We start from the raw sequence: 16605 nt of genomic DNA, 5'->3' as shown, positions 1-16605 counted from the left end.
TTCAACTCCGAAAAGCTTCAATTGTACAACCTAACATTCTTTAATAACAAAACTACGTACCTCGCACGACACTCAAGATGAGGGCCAAACGTTCAAAGAAGTACCGTAAGATCATGCATCAGTATGAGCTTACGTTCGGTTTTCATGAGCCTTATCAGGTTCTGGGTATGGCTAATACTCAATCGTCGGTCATGAAATACATGCTAATATACACCGCTTGCAACAGTCGACTCGAATTTCCTCCGCGCAGTACATCAATTCAAAATGGAACTTATACCTGCTTTAGAGCGAACGCTGCAAGGCAAAGCCAAGCCATGTAAGTATGCGACGGCAGAACGCATCGATTTTGACTGACTAGGATAGTTCTATCAAAATGCTCACTCGCGGCGATTATGGCCGCCCAACCCATCAACCCCAAAACGAATAAACCATACAGACCCTGGCACCTCCCTCCACCAACCGAGCTACCACTCCGACACTGCTCGCATAACGATGACAATACCCCGATTGACGAAGTCGAATGTCTTTTATCCCTTCTCTGCCCGAACACAGATACTATGCGCAATAAAGAGCATTATATTCTCGCGACCGCAGAACCTGTCGCGTTACCGCACGACGACGTGAAATCAGATAACCCCAAGACACGAAGGCAGGCGGAAGCATTGATGGAGGAACGCAGCGAAAAGGCGCTTGCTCTTCGATCTGCCGCGCGCGCAGTGCCCGGCGTACCGATCATATACGTTAAGCGATCAGTCATGGTCTTGGAGCCGTTTAGTACGCCGTCCGAGAAAGTCCGCTTGGGAGTCGAGAAGAGCAAATTCAAGATTGGCATGGAGGCGGCGTTGGACGTGGTGAGTGGACTGAAACGCAAGAGAGACGATGAAGAGGATGGGCCGTCCGCGCCCTCTAAAGATCGACATGCGAAAAAGGCGAAAGCGCCGAATCCGCTTAGTATGAAGAAACCGAAGAGACGAGAGAAGCCCAAGCCGGATGAGCAGGGAAAGAGGAAGGAGAAGAAGCGAGAAGAAGAAAGCCGGGATGATACCGCTCAAGATACTGTGGCTGATGCTGAGGGCGAACAGGCAGTCAAGAAGAAGCGTAAGAGGAAACACAAAAGTGCAAAATCTGAGATCGGCGCTGTCGAGGTTGGCGACGGCTCTGGGCCCGATGAAGGTCCAGTGTCGGCAGATGAGTGATATATTCCCGGTCAAGGTGAATCATTAGTGGCGTTCGGTGTTTTGTTCTAGAGATTCCAAAAGTAAAGTCATGCAATTGATGCTGATTTGATGTTCATGAGATTGGAGAATTGTATGTACAGATGAGAGTATCCTCATTCCAGAGGTATGATACAGTAGTAAAGAAATGCAAGTCAGTCCAACATCTGCGTGCTATCAGAAAACGCCCTGTAAATGCTTAAGTGGTTCCTATCTCAAACCACTTCCGTGCATCAGTCGAAGTCTCTCCACAGAGAAACTATTTCAAGCTATCACCCCCATCTTTTGATTTTATGCCGTCTATTGCTTCTGCAGCGTCTCGCCCGACTCCCGCAATCTCTCCTCAGCCCAAAGCTTCTCAACCCGGGCTCTCCTCTCCATAGCCTGGTCACGATTCTGTTTGGCGCGCTTTGCCCGTTCGGCGCTGAGGCAGTGGTTTACGTCGCGTTTGATGTCGTTGCATTGGCCCATGGCCTTCCAGAGGAATCCGCGAGCGTGGCATTCGTCTAGGGCATTCATGATTTCTTCGCAGTCTGGATAGGTCAAAGATTAGCTTGGTTGAGGCTTTAAAAACATGATAGGGACGTACTGATATTTTCTGCTGTATGGAGATGGGAATGCATTGTGTCGGCCTTCTGAAGTCTGTCTGAGACTATCGTTTGTTCTTCTGTTCGCAATTGATGAAAATCAGTCCGATGTTGAAGATGATCGTCGCGAATTTGGCATTGGCTGTTCCGCAGGCGGTGAGCGATAGGAACCACAATCTTTTATTCTGCCGGGTGGAGAGCCTTAAAAAATATTATTTTTTATCTTCGAGCTTAATAACTCCTCTCTAATTACTTGAGCAGACACCTTCCTGCTACTTGCAAAATCCTTTATTTTGAAGGACTAATCCTCGGTTCCTCAGCGGATACATCCGAACGTATCTGATAAGGACTTTTAATAAAAAGTGCTTGAGTCCAGATCTATCTGATTTCCCCGCTCTGGTGGCATTAGGGTTGTCTCAGCATTAAAAAGGTTCAATTTCAAGATCAATATGAATTCTATGATCACGACGACGACGTGGGTGAGGCGTGGGGTCGCCGCCCAGTTTCCCATAAAATATGAGATCGACGAAGCTGAAATCAACCGGATATCAGAGATTGCCCGCATGCAATTGGAAGACGCCAAGGGAGATTTGAAGGCTGCAAAGGAGGATGCAGATGCAGACGCAATGGATGAGGATACGACTGAAAAGACTTCCCAAAAGACTTCCAAAAAGACTTCAAAGTAAGAATACTGCAAGTTCCCTAGAAGGTATATGCTAACGACAGACAGAGACGAAGATCACGACGATGAAGACGACGATCTAAAAGAGTACAACCTCGAACACTACGATAGCGACGAAGTCGACGAAGATGGCGAAGAAGTCACCATGTTCGGTAACGTCAAGTCTCTCGCCTATCACAAACCAGGCGAGAAGGACCCTTATCTCGAATTCCCTGAAGAAGACAACGACGAGGAGCGCGAGGAACTGCAAATTCTTGGAACAGACAACTTGTTAATAGCCGGAAAGCTGGAAGATGAGGTAGCTCATCTTGAGGTATATGTTTATGAAGATTCCGCGGATAATCTGTATGTGCATCACGACGTTATGCTCCCGGCCATTCCACTTTGTGTGGAATGGCTCGATTTCCCGGTTGGAAAGAATGAGGAAGGACGCACAAATGGAAATTTCGTGGCTGTGGGTACTATGGAACCTGATATCGAAATCTGGGATCTCGACATTGTCGACTGCATGTACCCAAACGCCATCCTCGGCGCGGGCGACGGCGACGACGACAAGAAGAAGAAAAAGAAGAAGTCCAAGAAGTCGAATGACGAATACCACGTTGATTCCGTCCTGGCACTGTCAGCAAACAGACAGCACCGCAACCTTTTGGCATCTGCGTCTGCCGATTTGACCGTCAAATTATGGGACCTCAACACGCAAAAATGCGCTAAATCGTACAACTACCACAAGGATAAGATCTGTGCTCTTGACTGGAATCCCAGAGAATCTACCATCTTGCTCAGTGGAAGTTACGATCGTACCGTCGTTGCGGCAGATATGCGTGCACCAGACGCAAAAGCGCCTCGTTGGCAGGTTGCCTCTGATGTTGAGAACTTGCGTTGGGATCCTCATGACCCCAACTTCTTCTACGTCACCACCGACACCGGTCTGGTCTACAAGTACGATGCGCGCAACGCACCTGCTACACCCGCTGAATCCAAACCTGTCTGGACATTGCAAGCGCACGACGACTCCGTCTCGTCGTTCGACATTAACCCACGCGTTCCCGGGTTTTTGGTCACCGGTTCTACCGACAAACAAGTCAAGATCTGGGATACAGCCAATGACAGACCCAACATGGTCGTGTCACGCAAACTCGAAGTCGGTAAAGTGTTTTCGACATCGTTTGCGCCAGACCCCGAAGTTAGCTTTCGTCTTGCTGTTGCTGGTAGTAAAGGCGTTGTGCAGGTGTGGGATACTTCTACCAATGCTGCTGTGCGTCGCGCTTTTGCTGGTCGTACGCCGGATATCGTTGCTGGGGAAGAGGGGGAGATTAAGGAGAGGATCTTGGGCGTGAACCAAAATGATGATAGTGATTCATCGGACGGTGAGGAGGGTGGTGAGAACAAAGATGGATGGGAGTCGATGGAGGAGGATTAGCTTGTCCCATAGACTATATGTATCGCGAAATGAGATACCCGTCAGTACATGTATTTTTCGATTTATTACATAGTATAACTAGGGTCTACTGTCAGACCGAGCGCTTTGACCACCTTGATTTATTGACGAACGATCTAAGAGCCGCCTCAATTAGCCAACTATTTCGCTTCGTACATAGTTGCGAACTTGCGACAGGCTAAATACCGAACTCTCACATATTGATACACCTTTAGCGCCAACATAGCTGGTGTAAATTCCCAATTGAAAGTCTCCGTCTGAAATTAAGCCTCCATGGCCCACAGAAGGGCACAGAAAAGGCTACACTGTTACAGAGGTCGCGTATTTTGAGACCTGGGAAAATCAAGGTCCAGCTTCGAGAATACACCCACGTACGTAATACTAATACCATTGAAGGTTTGAGGCTAATGCTTAGTTTTAAGATAATTACAATATGACTGTCCTTATAAAGAAGTCTACCCCGGTCTCCTAACCAGTCTTGCTGAGTCTTGGGCTTTTTTTTTCTTCTTTCAAAGTCACGGTGCTTCACACTCGCTTATCGAGCCTCATTCACTCGTTTTACTTGTCCTCAATCTCGGTCCTTTTTGTTATTATTCTTAATTGCTAATATGCGCCATTTCGTCTTTCTCGCTCTCTGCGGCAGTCTCACGGCAGTTGTCGCTCAAACAGCCAGCGGTTCTTCCTCCACCGCCGGGTCCTCTGCCAGCAATACTGAGACCTCGCCTCTCTTGTTCTCAACAAATGGCGACGGAGACTCTACTGACTTTTCCGTGGCCGTGGCAGGAAGCGTATGTCTGGCCCTGCAACAGCTGATCAATCCAACTTCGCTAATAACGTCTAGAGCGGTTCCACCACTACTTACCTGGTAAGCTGTGCCGAGGCCGGCTCCATCAACTGCAACTTTGATACAGCTACCATTGTTGGCGGTCCTTCGACAGTTGCGATGTACTATGACTATGATGATACAGTGTGAGTTGTGTACTCTCAAAGCTTCCATCCAAAATACTCATGATCAAAAGTACCTATTCTCTCGGCTGCAATATCCACGGGAGCTCTGCTGCCTGTGTAAAGTCTGAAGGGGGCTCGGGTTTCGACGGCACCTCCTTCCTGAGTTCATTCACCGTTCCTGCGTCGGAAGTTGCCTTGGGTTTCATTACTGATGCCACCGCTACTGCTACTGCTACAGCTGGTGCTACAGCTGGTGCTACTTCCACTGCTACAGGCCAGGCTACACCCACTACCGCGGCCAGCACTGGGTCTTCTCCAACATCTGCGACTGTCAAGTCCACAGCTGCTTCCTCCGGAGGTACAACCTCGTCAACTGGAAGCGCGACTGGTACCGGATCTGCAGCTAGCCAGACCGAAACCCAAAAAGGTGCTGCTATTAGCAGATTCAACGGCGCAATTGGTTCTTGGGTGGCTGTCGGTTCGGTGGTCGCGGCGCTAGGATTGATTTTCTAAGGTGGAATATAGTCTCAGACAAAGACGACCGGCGTTGCATGTCTATTTACAAAATTGTAATTTACAAAAATGCTTCGTAGTGAATAGGCTTAGCGCTAGCCAAAAACCCCGCTAGCAAAGAAGTGGTCGGAGAACCTCCGATGATAATTTCCCCTTTCGTTTCTATCGAGTATCATCAGCATTCTTATAACCGACTTGACTCCTTCAACGAAAAGCAAAACAATCGACACCTAAGAATCGTAGTTTTGATGAAAGCAAAATGGTCGAATTCATAACTGTAAACGGCGCGAGTCTCGCCTACGAAATCACAGGCCCTGCATCGGCGCCGTTAATGATAACACTCCACGGCGGACGAGGAATGGGCATGCATTATCTTCTTTGCTCTCCGTCTTTTCTCGTATGGATCATCTGACAATTAAAAACAGGAGACCACAAATCAGACCACAAGACATACAGCCAACTGTCCCCCCTTCTCCGCGTGCTGTCCTTTGACTACCGCGGCCACGGACAGAGCTCGCGCACAAAGCCCTACACGTTCGAGCAACTCGTCGACGACATCGAGGGTGTTCGGCAATCCTTTTTGGAGGCCGACGAGCAAGTAATTATCTGTGGCGGAAGTTTTGGCGGGTTTCTGGCGCAGCAGTATGCCATTAAATATGCGTCAAAAGTGTCGCATTTGATTCTTAGGGGGACTGCGGCTAGTCATCATCGTATCTCTCCCTCGCCGTCTTCCTCTTACATGTATTATTTGAGGCTGACACTGGGTAGATGAAGAAGGTGCTATCAGAACCCTAGAGACGAGACTCCATAAAGCGCCCAACTTCTCCTCGCAAATGCTCCGCAACAAAGTCTTCGGCGCGTATGAGGATGATGATGAGTTTAAGCTGGTTTATTTCGCTATGATGCCACTTTATACTGAGGTTTTTGATCCTGAAGCTGCTCTCAAAGCATGTAGAGGGATGGTTTTTGTGGCAGAGTCGCATAGTATGTGTCCCGTTAAGTCACCAGTTTGAGAACGCTGACGGTGGGTAGATGATCTCTATTCGGAAGAGGAAAAATATTTCGACTATACAGGGCAATTAGGAAGTATAACAGCTAAGACGTTGGTGGTTGTTGGGGATAAGGATTGGATTTGTCCTCCAGGTTTGTCCTGACATGTCTTCGCAGCATCTGTACTATAAGCTGATCAGGGTGCAGACAACTCGAGAATTATAGCAGAAGGAATTCCTGGTGCTGAAATACTTGTTGTTCCAGATGCGAATCATTCAGTGCATATTGAGAAGCCTGAAATTGTGCTTAAGCGGATTAAGGAGTTTCTCTGTGTATTCTGTGTATAACATGCATGAATTTCACATTACCAATCAATGTTATTCGCATGCTTTGTCGTAAACGTAGCTATGACTATTCAATAGAGCCCCTGAAAGAGAAGGACTTTACCATCTATAACTACGAAAAGGAGAATATTAGGATCAGATGACAGGAAGCTACCTACCTCACAGAATAGCATCTTGTCATATCATACTCTGTACTTAGAGTGATACTTATTGCCTCAATCCATCTACAACTTCTAGAAGCCACTACTTACCATCACTGCAATGACGACGAACACAACAAAAACAAATTCATCGTCCTTACAATTCGACGAAACATGGTTACGCATATCAGTCTTCATCCCACGAACCAAGTATACCGATCCCACAAATCTCCAAGACCTCGATAACTTCAGGACCTACCTCTCCGAAAGATTAAAGCCAAACTGGAACGGTCTGATAGGATGGTACGGCTGGCGAATCGAAGACTTTGGGCCCAAGAGCGCTACATGGATGCCCATGGAAGGAGATATCACGTATTCGATGATTTTACGATTCTCGACTGAAAAGTTGAAGAGGGTTTCTCGAAAGGATGTTTCTGAGACTTTGTAGCACCGCTTCCATAAGCATGCTTGTAGTGACGTTAAGGTTCTAGGGTATGGGAATGCGCCTGTTGATATGTTGGCTGGATTGGAAGGGTCTTCTACAAAGGACTCGAGGGAGCGGAAGATAGCTTTTGGCATGTTGCCACCTGAGTTGGCTTGCTTTTATCATACAGGACGCTGTTCGTGTGGTTGAAGCCGGCGACTTGACTAAATATCAGCAATAGTACACATGAGAGTTGAGAGACCATCCCGCTCTACTTCAATTATCATTATCTAGGTAACAATGTAACCATAACTTCGAGAACAAGCTGCCTAGGCATATTAGTTACTAGATTCTTACTGATACCTGGACAAGTCTATTACTTCCGCGAATTTCCCAAACCATCAAAATCCAAGGATTCCTCCTTCAAAGACGTAAAACCAATTAGGATTGATTGATAAAATAGTATTGAGAGCAGGTCGAAAGTTCTAGGCCTAGCTGATAGTATATGGATGTCTGTGCAAGGCGATATCAATTCGATGTTCTTAGGAACACTGATACTCCGCAACCATAACCACGACAGTGAAAGGCACGAAGAAAGAAAAGATAGAAAGACAAACACAAGAATAAAGCCGATCCAAATACTGTATCTCAAGAACACCAAAATTTTCCAACTCTAGCGCCCGAAGTATACTTTCAGCGAAGCCCATGACGATTTCTCATGTGCTGTAGGAGGTTGTCATCCCGATTACAGACCTTGTCGCATCCTTCCACCGGACAGTGATGGGCCAGGGGCGTGATATGAATTGTCCGAAGGTGGCGGATAAGTTCGTGCTCCCTCTTGAAAGTACCTGGATAATTGCAGCCTTCCCACTTGCATTCGAAAGTCGGGGCGGGACGAGGGTGGGTGTATGAGCTAAACAACAATTAGATATTGAGTTTGTCAGTGCGCTGGGGCTGACAGGAACAGTTGCGTACTCTATAACGAGACTCAAATCCTTCTTTCGAGTCCGAGGCTTTGGCTCAGGATGCCTGCTGGCTGGCACGATTGGAGGCTGATTGACGGCAGAGTGAAGATTGTTCGTAACCCGGTTGGTTAAATTTGGTATACTCGGGCTGGCGATTGCAGCCCATTGGGAAGGGATACTCGCTGGCGTCGTATGATATTGATGGCCATATCCCAAATGGTGTGCATCGTTGATGGAAGGATTCAAATACGCCTCATAGTCGGTAGCCAGGTTTGGTTCAATATCAGGGAAAAATGGCGAGACCGAGCCGGAGGCGTCAGCTAGGGGACTCCCGTAAATCACGCCCTGTCCCCAGCTAGGTTGGTCTAGAAACCAGGCCATGATGGGCCTACTCGGGCCTCAGTTGTAGGAGTGGAGATGGGCGATGGTACACTGAGGAGAACGAAAGATTTGGCAGTCAAAGGTGACTTAGGTGAATTGAAGAGCTCCCTAAACGAGGGAGTATTATTTCTTATATACTGAGGTATGTACACGAGTTGGCGCATTCGCGAAGACCCTATGCATATTGAAACACAATTCACAGCTTCGCCTTGCACATTGTATCATGATCTGTTTACTCCCAAGGATACTACGCCTATAGTCATTGTTTTCCTGAATGTTGGCAGATTGACTGTGGAGCCGATATTCGAGAATTGACAAATAAAGTGTGTAAGCTTTTTAGCCGCAAAGGCGACTATACTCGGTTTGAAATGGGCTGGAGAAATGAAGAGTCGATCGGAAAATCGATGCAATTATTGACTCAGACCCATATGCATGATCCTATTCGTGACTTAGACTCGATATTTGCGGAGGGCGCCAATAAGAATTTACCTAGGTACCTGATTCGACGTAACAAGGGCAAAATTGTTTAACTAGGCTGAACCATGATCGCTTAGACTCGATATTTGCGAAGGCGCCAATAAGAATGTAGCTACTTCCTAAGTTGACGCAACAAGGCAAAATTGGTTAGACTCAGGCTGGTTTACAATAGCTTCAAACCTGAGAAGGCTGCAGCCTCAGTGCCGCGTGTTGCTTAAAAGTGATGTGCTCCCCAGCCTTAATCATTCCTGAACCTTCACATCAAATCTCACCGTCAGCAGTCATGGCGGACGCCGAGTGGGAGCCTTTCAAGCTCGAAATTGAACGGCTCTACTGTCATGAAAACAAGACACTACGTGAGTTGATGCAATATATGGCATCCAAGCACGGTTTGGAAAAGTCGTATGTATTCTGAATACTGTAAATATACGCAAATAGACTTACTCGACTTATAAATGCATAGTTTAGGGCAATATCAGAGGCAACTTAAAAAATGGGATTTCAGGAAATCTCTTAAATCGTCCTCTATCGACTGGAATTTCATTGGCCTGCGAATAGAGAAAAGAAAGCGACACCAGCACAAGGATAGCGAGGTTCACGTCAATGGGGTCCAGCTTCCCCCACAGAAGCTCAAGAGGGCTAAATACAGGGAGGCTTATATAGCGAGTGAGGCGGTATTCTCCGGTGGTAAGTCAGTTATTCGTACATTCTTGATGAGACTGTGGCTAATGTATGTCAAGATCCATCACCGGGTACACCTGAAGGAATCATCGTTTGCACCCCAGCAACACCGGGGATGGATATTGAGTGGAACCTCTCGCTTCCTTGGTTGAGATTCGCAAGGCTCTTGCGACCTGAAATCGGATTAGGTATGACTGCTGCACATAGTCGATACTTCTAGTTGAGTGTACCTAACGTCAACGCCCTCAGATCCACCTTCTCCGTCGTCTTCGCTCACGGTACCTTCACCCCAAGAGCTCAATACTTCCTCCCGAACCGTAAACCAGGATTTTATGCAACGCTTGGGCTCGATTGTGCCGTGGAACAAACTCAGACAATCTTCAAACATACATAGCAGCTCTCGTACAGCCACGGCTCTAAGGATCCTGATGCCTGAGGAATTTGAAGGGCAACATCTTGCTTTGTCATTGGGCCTCAGCGAATCCAAGCAAATGGGAAGGGACCGGCTGAGTCTGGAGCTTTATCTATTATCAAACAACCTTATATCACATGGGCCTGGTGGGAGATCCGAGGAGAGTACGGAATCGGCTGATCAACGGGTCATGGAAATCTTCAACGAGTCTGGATGGAACAATAGCAACCATCTTCCATTACTGATATCCAGCCATGAACCGACAGCTGCAGCAATAGCAGAGAAGATATTTGCAAGCGCCTTGAGATTGCTCGACTTAAAAACCGTGAAAAGGATGCTCGAAGCAAAGATGGATCCCAACACGGCAATTGAAACCTGGGATTTGCACGTGCTGACGCCGTTACAATTTGCCTCTAGAACTTCCAAGAACAAGAGCATGGAGCTTACACAACTTCTTTTAACCTATGGTGCTGACGTGAGTCTCTCCTACAATGGGCGCTCGCCTTTGAGTTATGCTATCGAGAAAGGACGGAAAGCTGGGATTTATTTGCTTTTGAGCCACGGAGCGATAGTGACATCGTCGTGTGTTTCCTACGCTCTTTTCTTCAAGATCAATGATGACCTTGCAAGAGAGCTCATAGATGCCTGCTCCAACGTGAATGAAGGAACTGGATGGCAGGGCCGTAATCTTCTTGCTGAAGCTGTGGAATGTGACAATGTTCCATTAGCACGCCTATTACTCGAGAAAGGTGTAGAAGTAAACGAGCTTTTCACCATATATTTCGATGAAACCTTCACAGACACCACAGTGTTAGGACTTGCAACCCGGTCGAAAAGTTGGGAGATGATGCAGCTATTACTTGAGTTTTGTGAAAATGTCAATCCTAATTTTAATGGCCTGCCTTATGTATCGCCACTTGCGCTAGCTGTGGAGGCTGGGCATATCCATATGAGTGAAATTTTACTGCGGGCAGGTGTCAGTGTTGAATTTGCTGACGATGCAGGTAATGCGACATTAATCGAACGTGCTGTGAAGAAAAAGAATCTGGGTTTATGTCAGGTGTTAGTCAGCTATGGTGCTCGGATCAATGTGACCTTGTCTGACACAGAGCAAAGATCCTCCGCGCTCCTTGCAGCCATAGAGTACAAAGCATTCGAAATTGTTGATCTCTTGATCAACGCTGGTGCACGGTTGAATGATGGTTACAGTAGACCTCCTGGTACTATTCTTGGAGCAGCAATCGAATTGGGAGATCGGTCGTTGATCAGCAAGCTCTTATCTGCAGGTGCCAAAGTACTGAAATGGAGCCAGATTAGGCGCATTGGAAACCACGATACGGCAGCTGCTCTCCAGAAGATCGGGAGTTTTCAGAACATTTTGCAAGCCTCTGGACAGCGAATCTTGGCCGCAGCATTGTTGACCGAAGACGAAAATTTGACTCAATACCTTCTAGAGCATAATGCTGATCTGAAAGGGGGTGCGGATGAACCTAGAAGTTCCATGACTAGAATGACGCCATTAGAAGCGGCAATACGGGCAAATAATATAGGTTTTACTGAGGTTCTTTTGAATCGTGGAGCTATGGTCACAGATGGCGATATTGCAGCGGCACTGGATGCAAAAAGTGAATGTCTCCCAAACCTACTCAGTAAATTTCGCGGAAGCGCTCCAACAGCCGTAGGAACTGCGATCTGTCATGAGGAATCTCTTGAAATATTTCGAGACGCCGGTGTGGATCCTACTGGGGCTCCGAGAACGTTCAAAGACAGCTGGCATAGGGGATTTTATACTGATGAGTACGAGGAAGATTCACTCTACTTTGAGCCTCTTGCATCGGTCCTTGAGATAGCTGTTTTATTCAAGTCGCGTGAATATCTTCAATTCCTTCTTCATTGGGTATATTGGGATAAGATGCTAACAGGGCGTGCCCTGGCCATTGCAACATTTATCGGACAAGATGAGCTTGCCAATGAACTTCTGGAGTTTGGCGCTGATGGGAAGCAGGAGATCACGGTGAAAACGAGATTTTACGAGAAAGATAATCCGTACGATGTTTTCACTCCTCTTCAGGCAGCGGTCAAGAATCAAATGTTTCCGATAGCGGAGAAACTTGTTCGGTCTGTTGATGTGAATTACCTAGGTATGGGCGCTCGTCGCCGTACTCCGTTGCAACATGCAGTTGAGAATGGAAACATGGATCTCATCAACCTACTATTACAGCATGGGGCTAGTGTTGATAGCCCTCCTGCGCAGGATGGGGGTGCTACAGCTTTACAAATTGCGGCGATTCAAGGATACATTGGGATTGCACGCAGATTGATTGACTTGGGCGCAAATGTCAATGAGCCCCCTGCCATATTTAACGGACGTACAGCTTTGCAGGGAGCGGCGGAACATGGTCGAATCGATATGTTGCAAATGCTGCTCAATGAAGGAGCATTGGTCGTTGGCGATGGAGAACAGAATTATCAACGGGCTATACAACTTGGCGAGCGACGAGGGCATGGCGCTGCTGTCCGACTGTTGAGGTCTTTCAGGGAATCTGTCCAATTGAGTACACCTGAGGCTTTTAACGGCCCTTTGGGATCGGTAGTAACATGAACTTGGCCAGTTATACTAGTCTCACTGGCTATCTATGTTTAAGCGATGAACTTATGACTGTGTTTCGGGCATTATATGGAGATATCGGGAGATGATACAAAGAATGACCTCTTTAAGACAATCCGTTGAACATCTAGAGATCGATTATCTGTAACATTTATTCTTCTCCCTCTGAATCATTGTTTTCTCCCGGTGTGGTTTACATTGCACAGCCCTGACACCAGTACATACGCTCTCGTCTTGCGTTGCTCAGTTGACGGCATGCGACACACAACTGCGCAGGCAGTTTTGAAGGAAGCGCACGAGCATTTCCATGCTCAGGTCTGCGATGAGGTGAAAAATTCTCGATTATGGAGATGCGTCGATTGATATAGTGCCGAGACAGTCTGAGTTAAAGAGTAGGAAGCCGTTTGGCATGTTGCCGCCTGAGTTGGCGTGCTCCTATAGGGAATAGTTGTCTATTGAAGTCAGTGTGTTTGCGTCAATGGGTGTGCGATGTCGATAATTTATTCGCATTTACTGATATGGTAGTGGATCGTGGGAAGGGGAAGGTTATCAGATTGCAGTCATGTTGAAGAATTCAAATCTCATCCTCAAACATTATCTTGCTTTTAGAAGAAACACCTGATGCTTGAAAACATATCTACTTCGAATATAGCCTAACTTTTTTTTGATATGGTGTCTCGACCGCAAGATATTTCTGATCAGAGTGTAAAGTCCTTTGGTATTGAGCAGCCTGAACTGGCTCGCTCGGACATGAAGAAGGTACTCGTCCGGAAAGAACGGCTGGATCAAGAACGACTTAGGTATGTACGTTGAGTGGGGGGTTCGCGGAATCCGGGGTAGAACGGTGGCCTTTGGCGGGGATTATCGGGCTGAAAGAATTGTCATGGAGAAAAATGAAAGATTCCCTTCCCAAATGATTAATCATTTCTCTCAAGACGTCATGTCTTCAGATAGCTACTTGAATACATATCAACAATAATAGTATCGAAGGGGCGGAAGATCACCGGATCCATGGCCCCTSCCCCCGCCACTGGAGTAGATCCCATCACTGATAAGCCCTTTGAGAGGCTATCAAAGCTTGATAGACAGACAAAAGGAGATCAGATGTCATCATAGCTTAACGGACACAAGTCAATTATGCCAGATCGATCAAATCGGCAGGTAGTATCGCTGCTGACCTTGATGTCTGCTTACCAGGGCAGGTGACCTAGCCGTTGACACTGTCCCCCTCCAGATGACGACCTCACGAACATGCTCCAGCCACCAGATTGCAGCGTAGTAAGTGTACTATGTAAGTAAAGTGTCCATGAAGATGTCACCTAGGGTTACTCCGTTGTAGTCGAGGTTGAGTTACAGTGGTCGAATGCACAAACTGGCCATCGTCAGATTGGCCCCGATGGTGACGGAGAGCTAGTCCTGAAATAGATTAGTGTATACCTAGTTTAAATCTTGATCAGGACTAGCGTGGATGCCTGAAACGGGGTTGCTATAGTCTATTCCTTGAAACCATCCTTTGTCTGTCTTGAGACTCAAGAGTATCGTATGTTCTCGGAGCGCATCCGATGGCTATTCCTGTAGCGACAAGTCACAACAGGCCTGAAATAAGCGCTATGACCTGTCGTATTAATATTCTGTGCTAAACATCGAAACACTTATCACAATAAATAGCATAAGCTAGCGCTGCTAGTCGCGCGCACTAGGAGTCTAGGAGGAGGAGTCCATGTTACAATCCAACGCCAGTGTGCCAGACCCCTGCCGTTTGGGCGGACTCTGCAGGTCGATTGGCTGGAGGCGGGAACACGCGATTCCTTGCTGGTCGACCACGCAAGGATCTGCGCCGTTTCGGCGGTTACGTTTGGTTTCTCCCAGTTCATGCCAGCTAATGATTATGCGCTGGGGGCTATGGTTCAAGGAGCAACGTCATGCAATTATTGAGCGTGGTGTAAGGGACCAGGAATGTACTACGATTGACCTTGTGTTCTCGGAGGAAATATTGTATGGGTACATTAATGTTGGTGGTGGTACCGAACAGTCGAAAGTACCTGAGGGTACACCCCACTCGACGGCAAAAAGTGATTGGGCGCAGAGTCAAATCTAGGTTTTCCTAGCGTGGAAGCGGCCATGCAGCGGAAACACTGGCTAGGGCAAGTTAGGTACCACGGGAATACTTGTGTGTCCAGCGCTGTCCCTGGCCGTACCATGTACCTCTCTGTACCAATCCGTGGATTGGGCACTCCAACGGACTGTGGTCAAGCTGCCAATGAAAAGCCATGAAACTTAACCTGGCCAATAGACAGCACAGTAATATACCGAATGGAGCTCGCCACCAACCATCGCCCGTCAAAATGGCTCACGAAACGAACGCTCCGTTTCGAAGTTGGGTGGGCCGAAAAGTCCAGAACTTTTACTGTACCTAGTAAGTGCTACTCTGTCGGTTCCCACCCTAACCACGCCAGTCTACTCGTAGTACTAGTACAGTCGACAGTCCGCACTCTACAGTCACGGGGGGCGCCCAGTCATCCTCCATCCTCTTTCTTTCAAGTTGCTTCCTCTTTAAGTCTTTCACATGGTCGCTTCGCTCTCTAGTCGCCATCTTCATTCTTTTACTTTCTGATTGCTGCAAGAGTGTGGTATCCTCCCTCTCTGCGTTCCTTTCTCTATCTGCGTGTCCTGGTTGTCCGCTCCTTTCTCAACAATCTTATCCCATTACTCCTGCGTGCTTCGTGACGACACACTCCTTGACTGTCGTCTGTTGTAGCAAGCCGTACCACATACAAATCATATCACCCGTCGATTGCAGAGCAATCTCTCACCTTCCTTAGCCGAACTAAATCCATTCGATTGCAACGATCTTTGCAGCGATAAGCGAAGACAAAGTTCGACACAACGGTTAACAAAATAAGATCTGTGATCACCTTGCGACCACTAAAAGCTCGATCCTAGACTGGACTTTAGGATCAATACTTCCGACAAACAAAAAACAATATCGAGACAGACAACCAGACAATATTCACCCACATCATGGCAGCCACTATCACCCGTGCTTTCACCAAACGCAGCAAGCGACCGGAAATCTCAACTCCTATGCCATACCGCGATGGCCTCGTCAAGTATGCACCCGGCACTATCCGTCGTGGCAAGATTTCCGGACCCGTGGAACTCCTATCGGCCACCAACCCGCTGGTCTACAACGCCCCCGACCTTTCCCTTGCCTCTGGAGGAGTGTCATCATCTTCGTCCGTCTCATCACTCCGATCGTCAGACGACAGCGACGCAGCTCCCTTCTCTCCCATAACACCAGTATCGGCTGAGCCGGACGTCGCTATGGAGCCAAACCATCTGTCTGGATACTTTCCCAAGCGATCGGCAACCATCGCCAGCACGCCTCGCTCGTCGACGTCTTCGACCGGTGTCGATGCGCCTAGTGTGCCGAAGCGCGCGCTATCGCACACTAAGAAATCGCATCAGGATCTTGCGCGAAAGCGTTCTGTGTCAAGAATGTCCCCGCCACCGTCGTCTATGGCCACAACGACGACTACCACCCGCCGCAGCCAAGAACAGTCCTTTGCGCCGGTGCCTGAATATGCCGAGCACCCATTCAGCCGCGAACTCGACAAGGTGAACGAAGTGGCGGAGGACTTTGGTGCGTTGAAACTGCTGGAAGAGGAGGAACAGATTCTCATCAACAAGGGCTTGAAGAAGTTTTCGCTCGATGACTATCTTTGCGAGATTGAAGAGTTATACGGGGGCGTGTTTGATGACAATGTCGGTCCTATGGCAACTCATGCTTGGTTCTAA

The 16605-nt window shown here is 47.7% G+C and overlaps 7 protein-coding genes across 7 annotated transcripts; 5 read left to right on the top strand and 2 right to left on the bottom strand.

Moving 5' to 3' along the window:
- Positions 1–77: 77 nt before the first annotated feature.
- BHQ10_005357 (uncharacterized protein) lies at positions 78–1196 on the top strand (the record flags this gene model as incomplete). Its single annotated transcript, XM_040877824.1, has 3 exons — positions 78–165; positions 227–316; positions 364–1196. The coding sequence occupies 3 exons, from the start codon at positions 78–80 to the stop codon at positions 1194–1196; spliced, it is 1011 nt and encodes a 336-aa protein (XP_040733861.1).
- Positions 1197–1514: 318 nt separating this feature from the next.
- BHQ10_005356 (uncharacterized protein) lies at positions 1515–1837 on the bottom strand (the record flags this gene model as incomplete). The annotated part of the gene is made up of 2 exons (XM_040877823.1): positions 1515–1747; positions 1804–1837. 2 exons carry the CDS (start codon positions 1835–1837, stop codon positions 1515–1517), a joined length of 267 nt encoding a protein of 88 aa, XP_040733860.1.
- A 413-nt stretch (positions 1838–2250) lies between these two features.
- On the top strand, positions 2251–3906 carry BHQ10_005355 (uncharacterized protein; the record flags this gene model as incomplete). The annotated part of the gene is made up of 2 exons (XM_040877822.1): positions 2251–2483; positions 2532–3906. The coding sequence occupies 2 exons, from the start codon at positions 2251–2253 to the stop codon at positions 3904–3906; spliced, it is 1608 nt and encodes a 535-aa protein (XP_040733859.1).
- A 626-nt stretch (positions 3907–4532) lies between these two features.
- BHQ10_005354 (uncharacterized protein) lies at positions 4533–6722 on the top strand (the record flags this gene model as incomplete). Its single annotated transcript, XM_040877821.1, has 7 exons — positions 4533–4712; positions 4766–4893; positions 4944–5350; positions 5811–6095; positions 6154–6369; positions 6418–6528; positions 6583–6722. The coding sequence occupies 7 exons, from the start codon at positions 4533–4535 to the stop codon at positions 6720–6722; spliced, it is 1467 nt and encodes a 488-aa protein (XP_040733858.1).
- A 1254-nt stretch (positions 6723–7976) lies between these two features.
- Positions 7977–8629, bottom strand: BHQ10_005353 (uncharacterized protein; the record flags this gene model as incomplete). Its single annotated transcript, XM_040877820.1, has 2 exons — positions 7977–8196; positions 8259–8629. The coding sequence occupies 2 exons, from the start codon at positions 8627–8629 to the stop codon at positions 7977–7979; spliced, it is 591 nt and encodes a 196-aa protein (XP_040733857.1).
- A 760-nt stretch (positions 8630–9389) lies between these two features.
- On the top strand, positions 9390–12801 carry BHQ10_005352 (uncharacterized protein; the record flags this gene model as incomplete). The annotated part of the gene is made up of 4 exons (XM_040877819.1): positions 9390–9508; positions 9570–9793; positions 9847–9975; positions 10037–12801. The coding sequence occupies 4 exons, from the start codon at positions 9390–9392 to the stop codon at positions 12799–12801; spliced, it is 3237 nt and encodes a 1078-aa protein (XP_040733856.1).
- A 3027-nt stretch (positions 12802–15828) lies between these two features.
- On the top strand, positions 15829–16605 carry BHQ10_005351 (uncharacterized protein; the record flags this gene model as incomplete). Its single annotated transcript, XM_040877818.1, has 1 exon — positions 15829–16605. One exon carries the CDS (start codon positions 15829–15831, stop codon positions 16603–16605), a length of 777 nt encoding a protein of 258 aa, XP_040733855.1.

Source organism: Talaromyces amestolkiae (assembly GCF_001896365.1).
Source record: "Talaromyces amestolkiae strain CIB chromosome Unknown scaffold9.1, whole genome shotgun sequence".
In the NCBI taxonomy this organism is placed as follows: domain Eukaryota; kingdom Fungi; phylum Ascomycota; class Eurotiomycetes; order Eurotiales; family Trichocomaceae; genus Talaromyces; species Talaromyces amestolkiae.
Note: the sequence above shows the minus strand (reverse complement) of the source record. Positions and strands in the feature narration are given on the sequence as shown.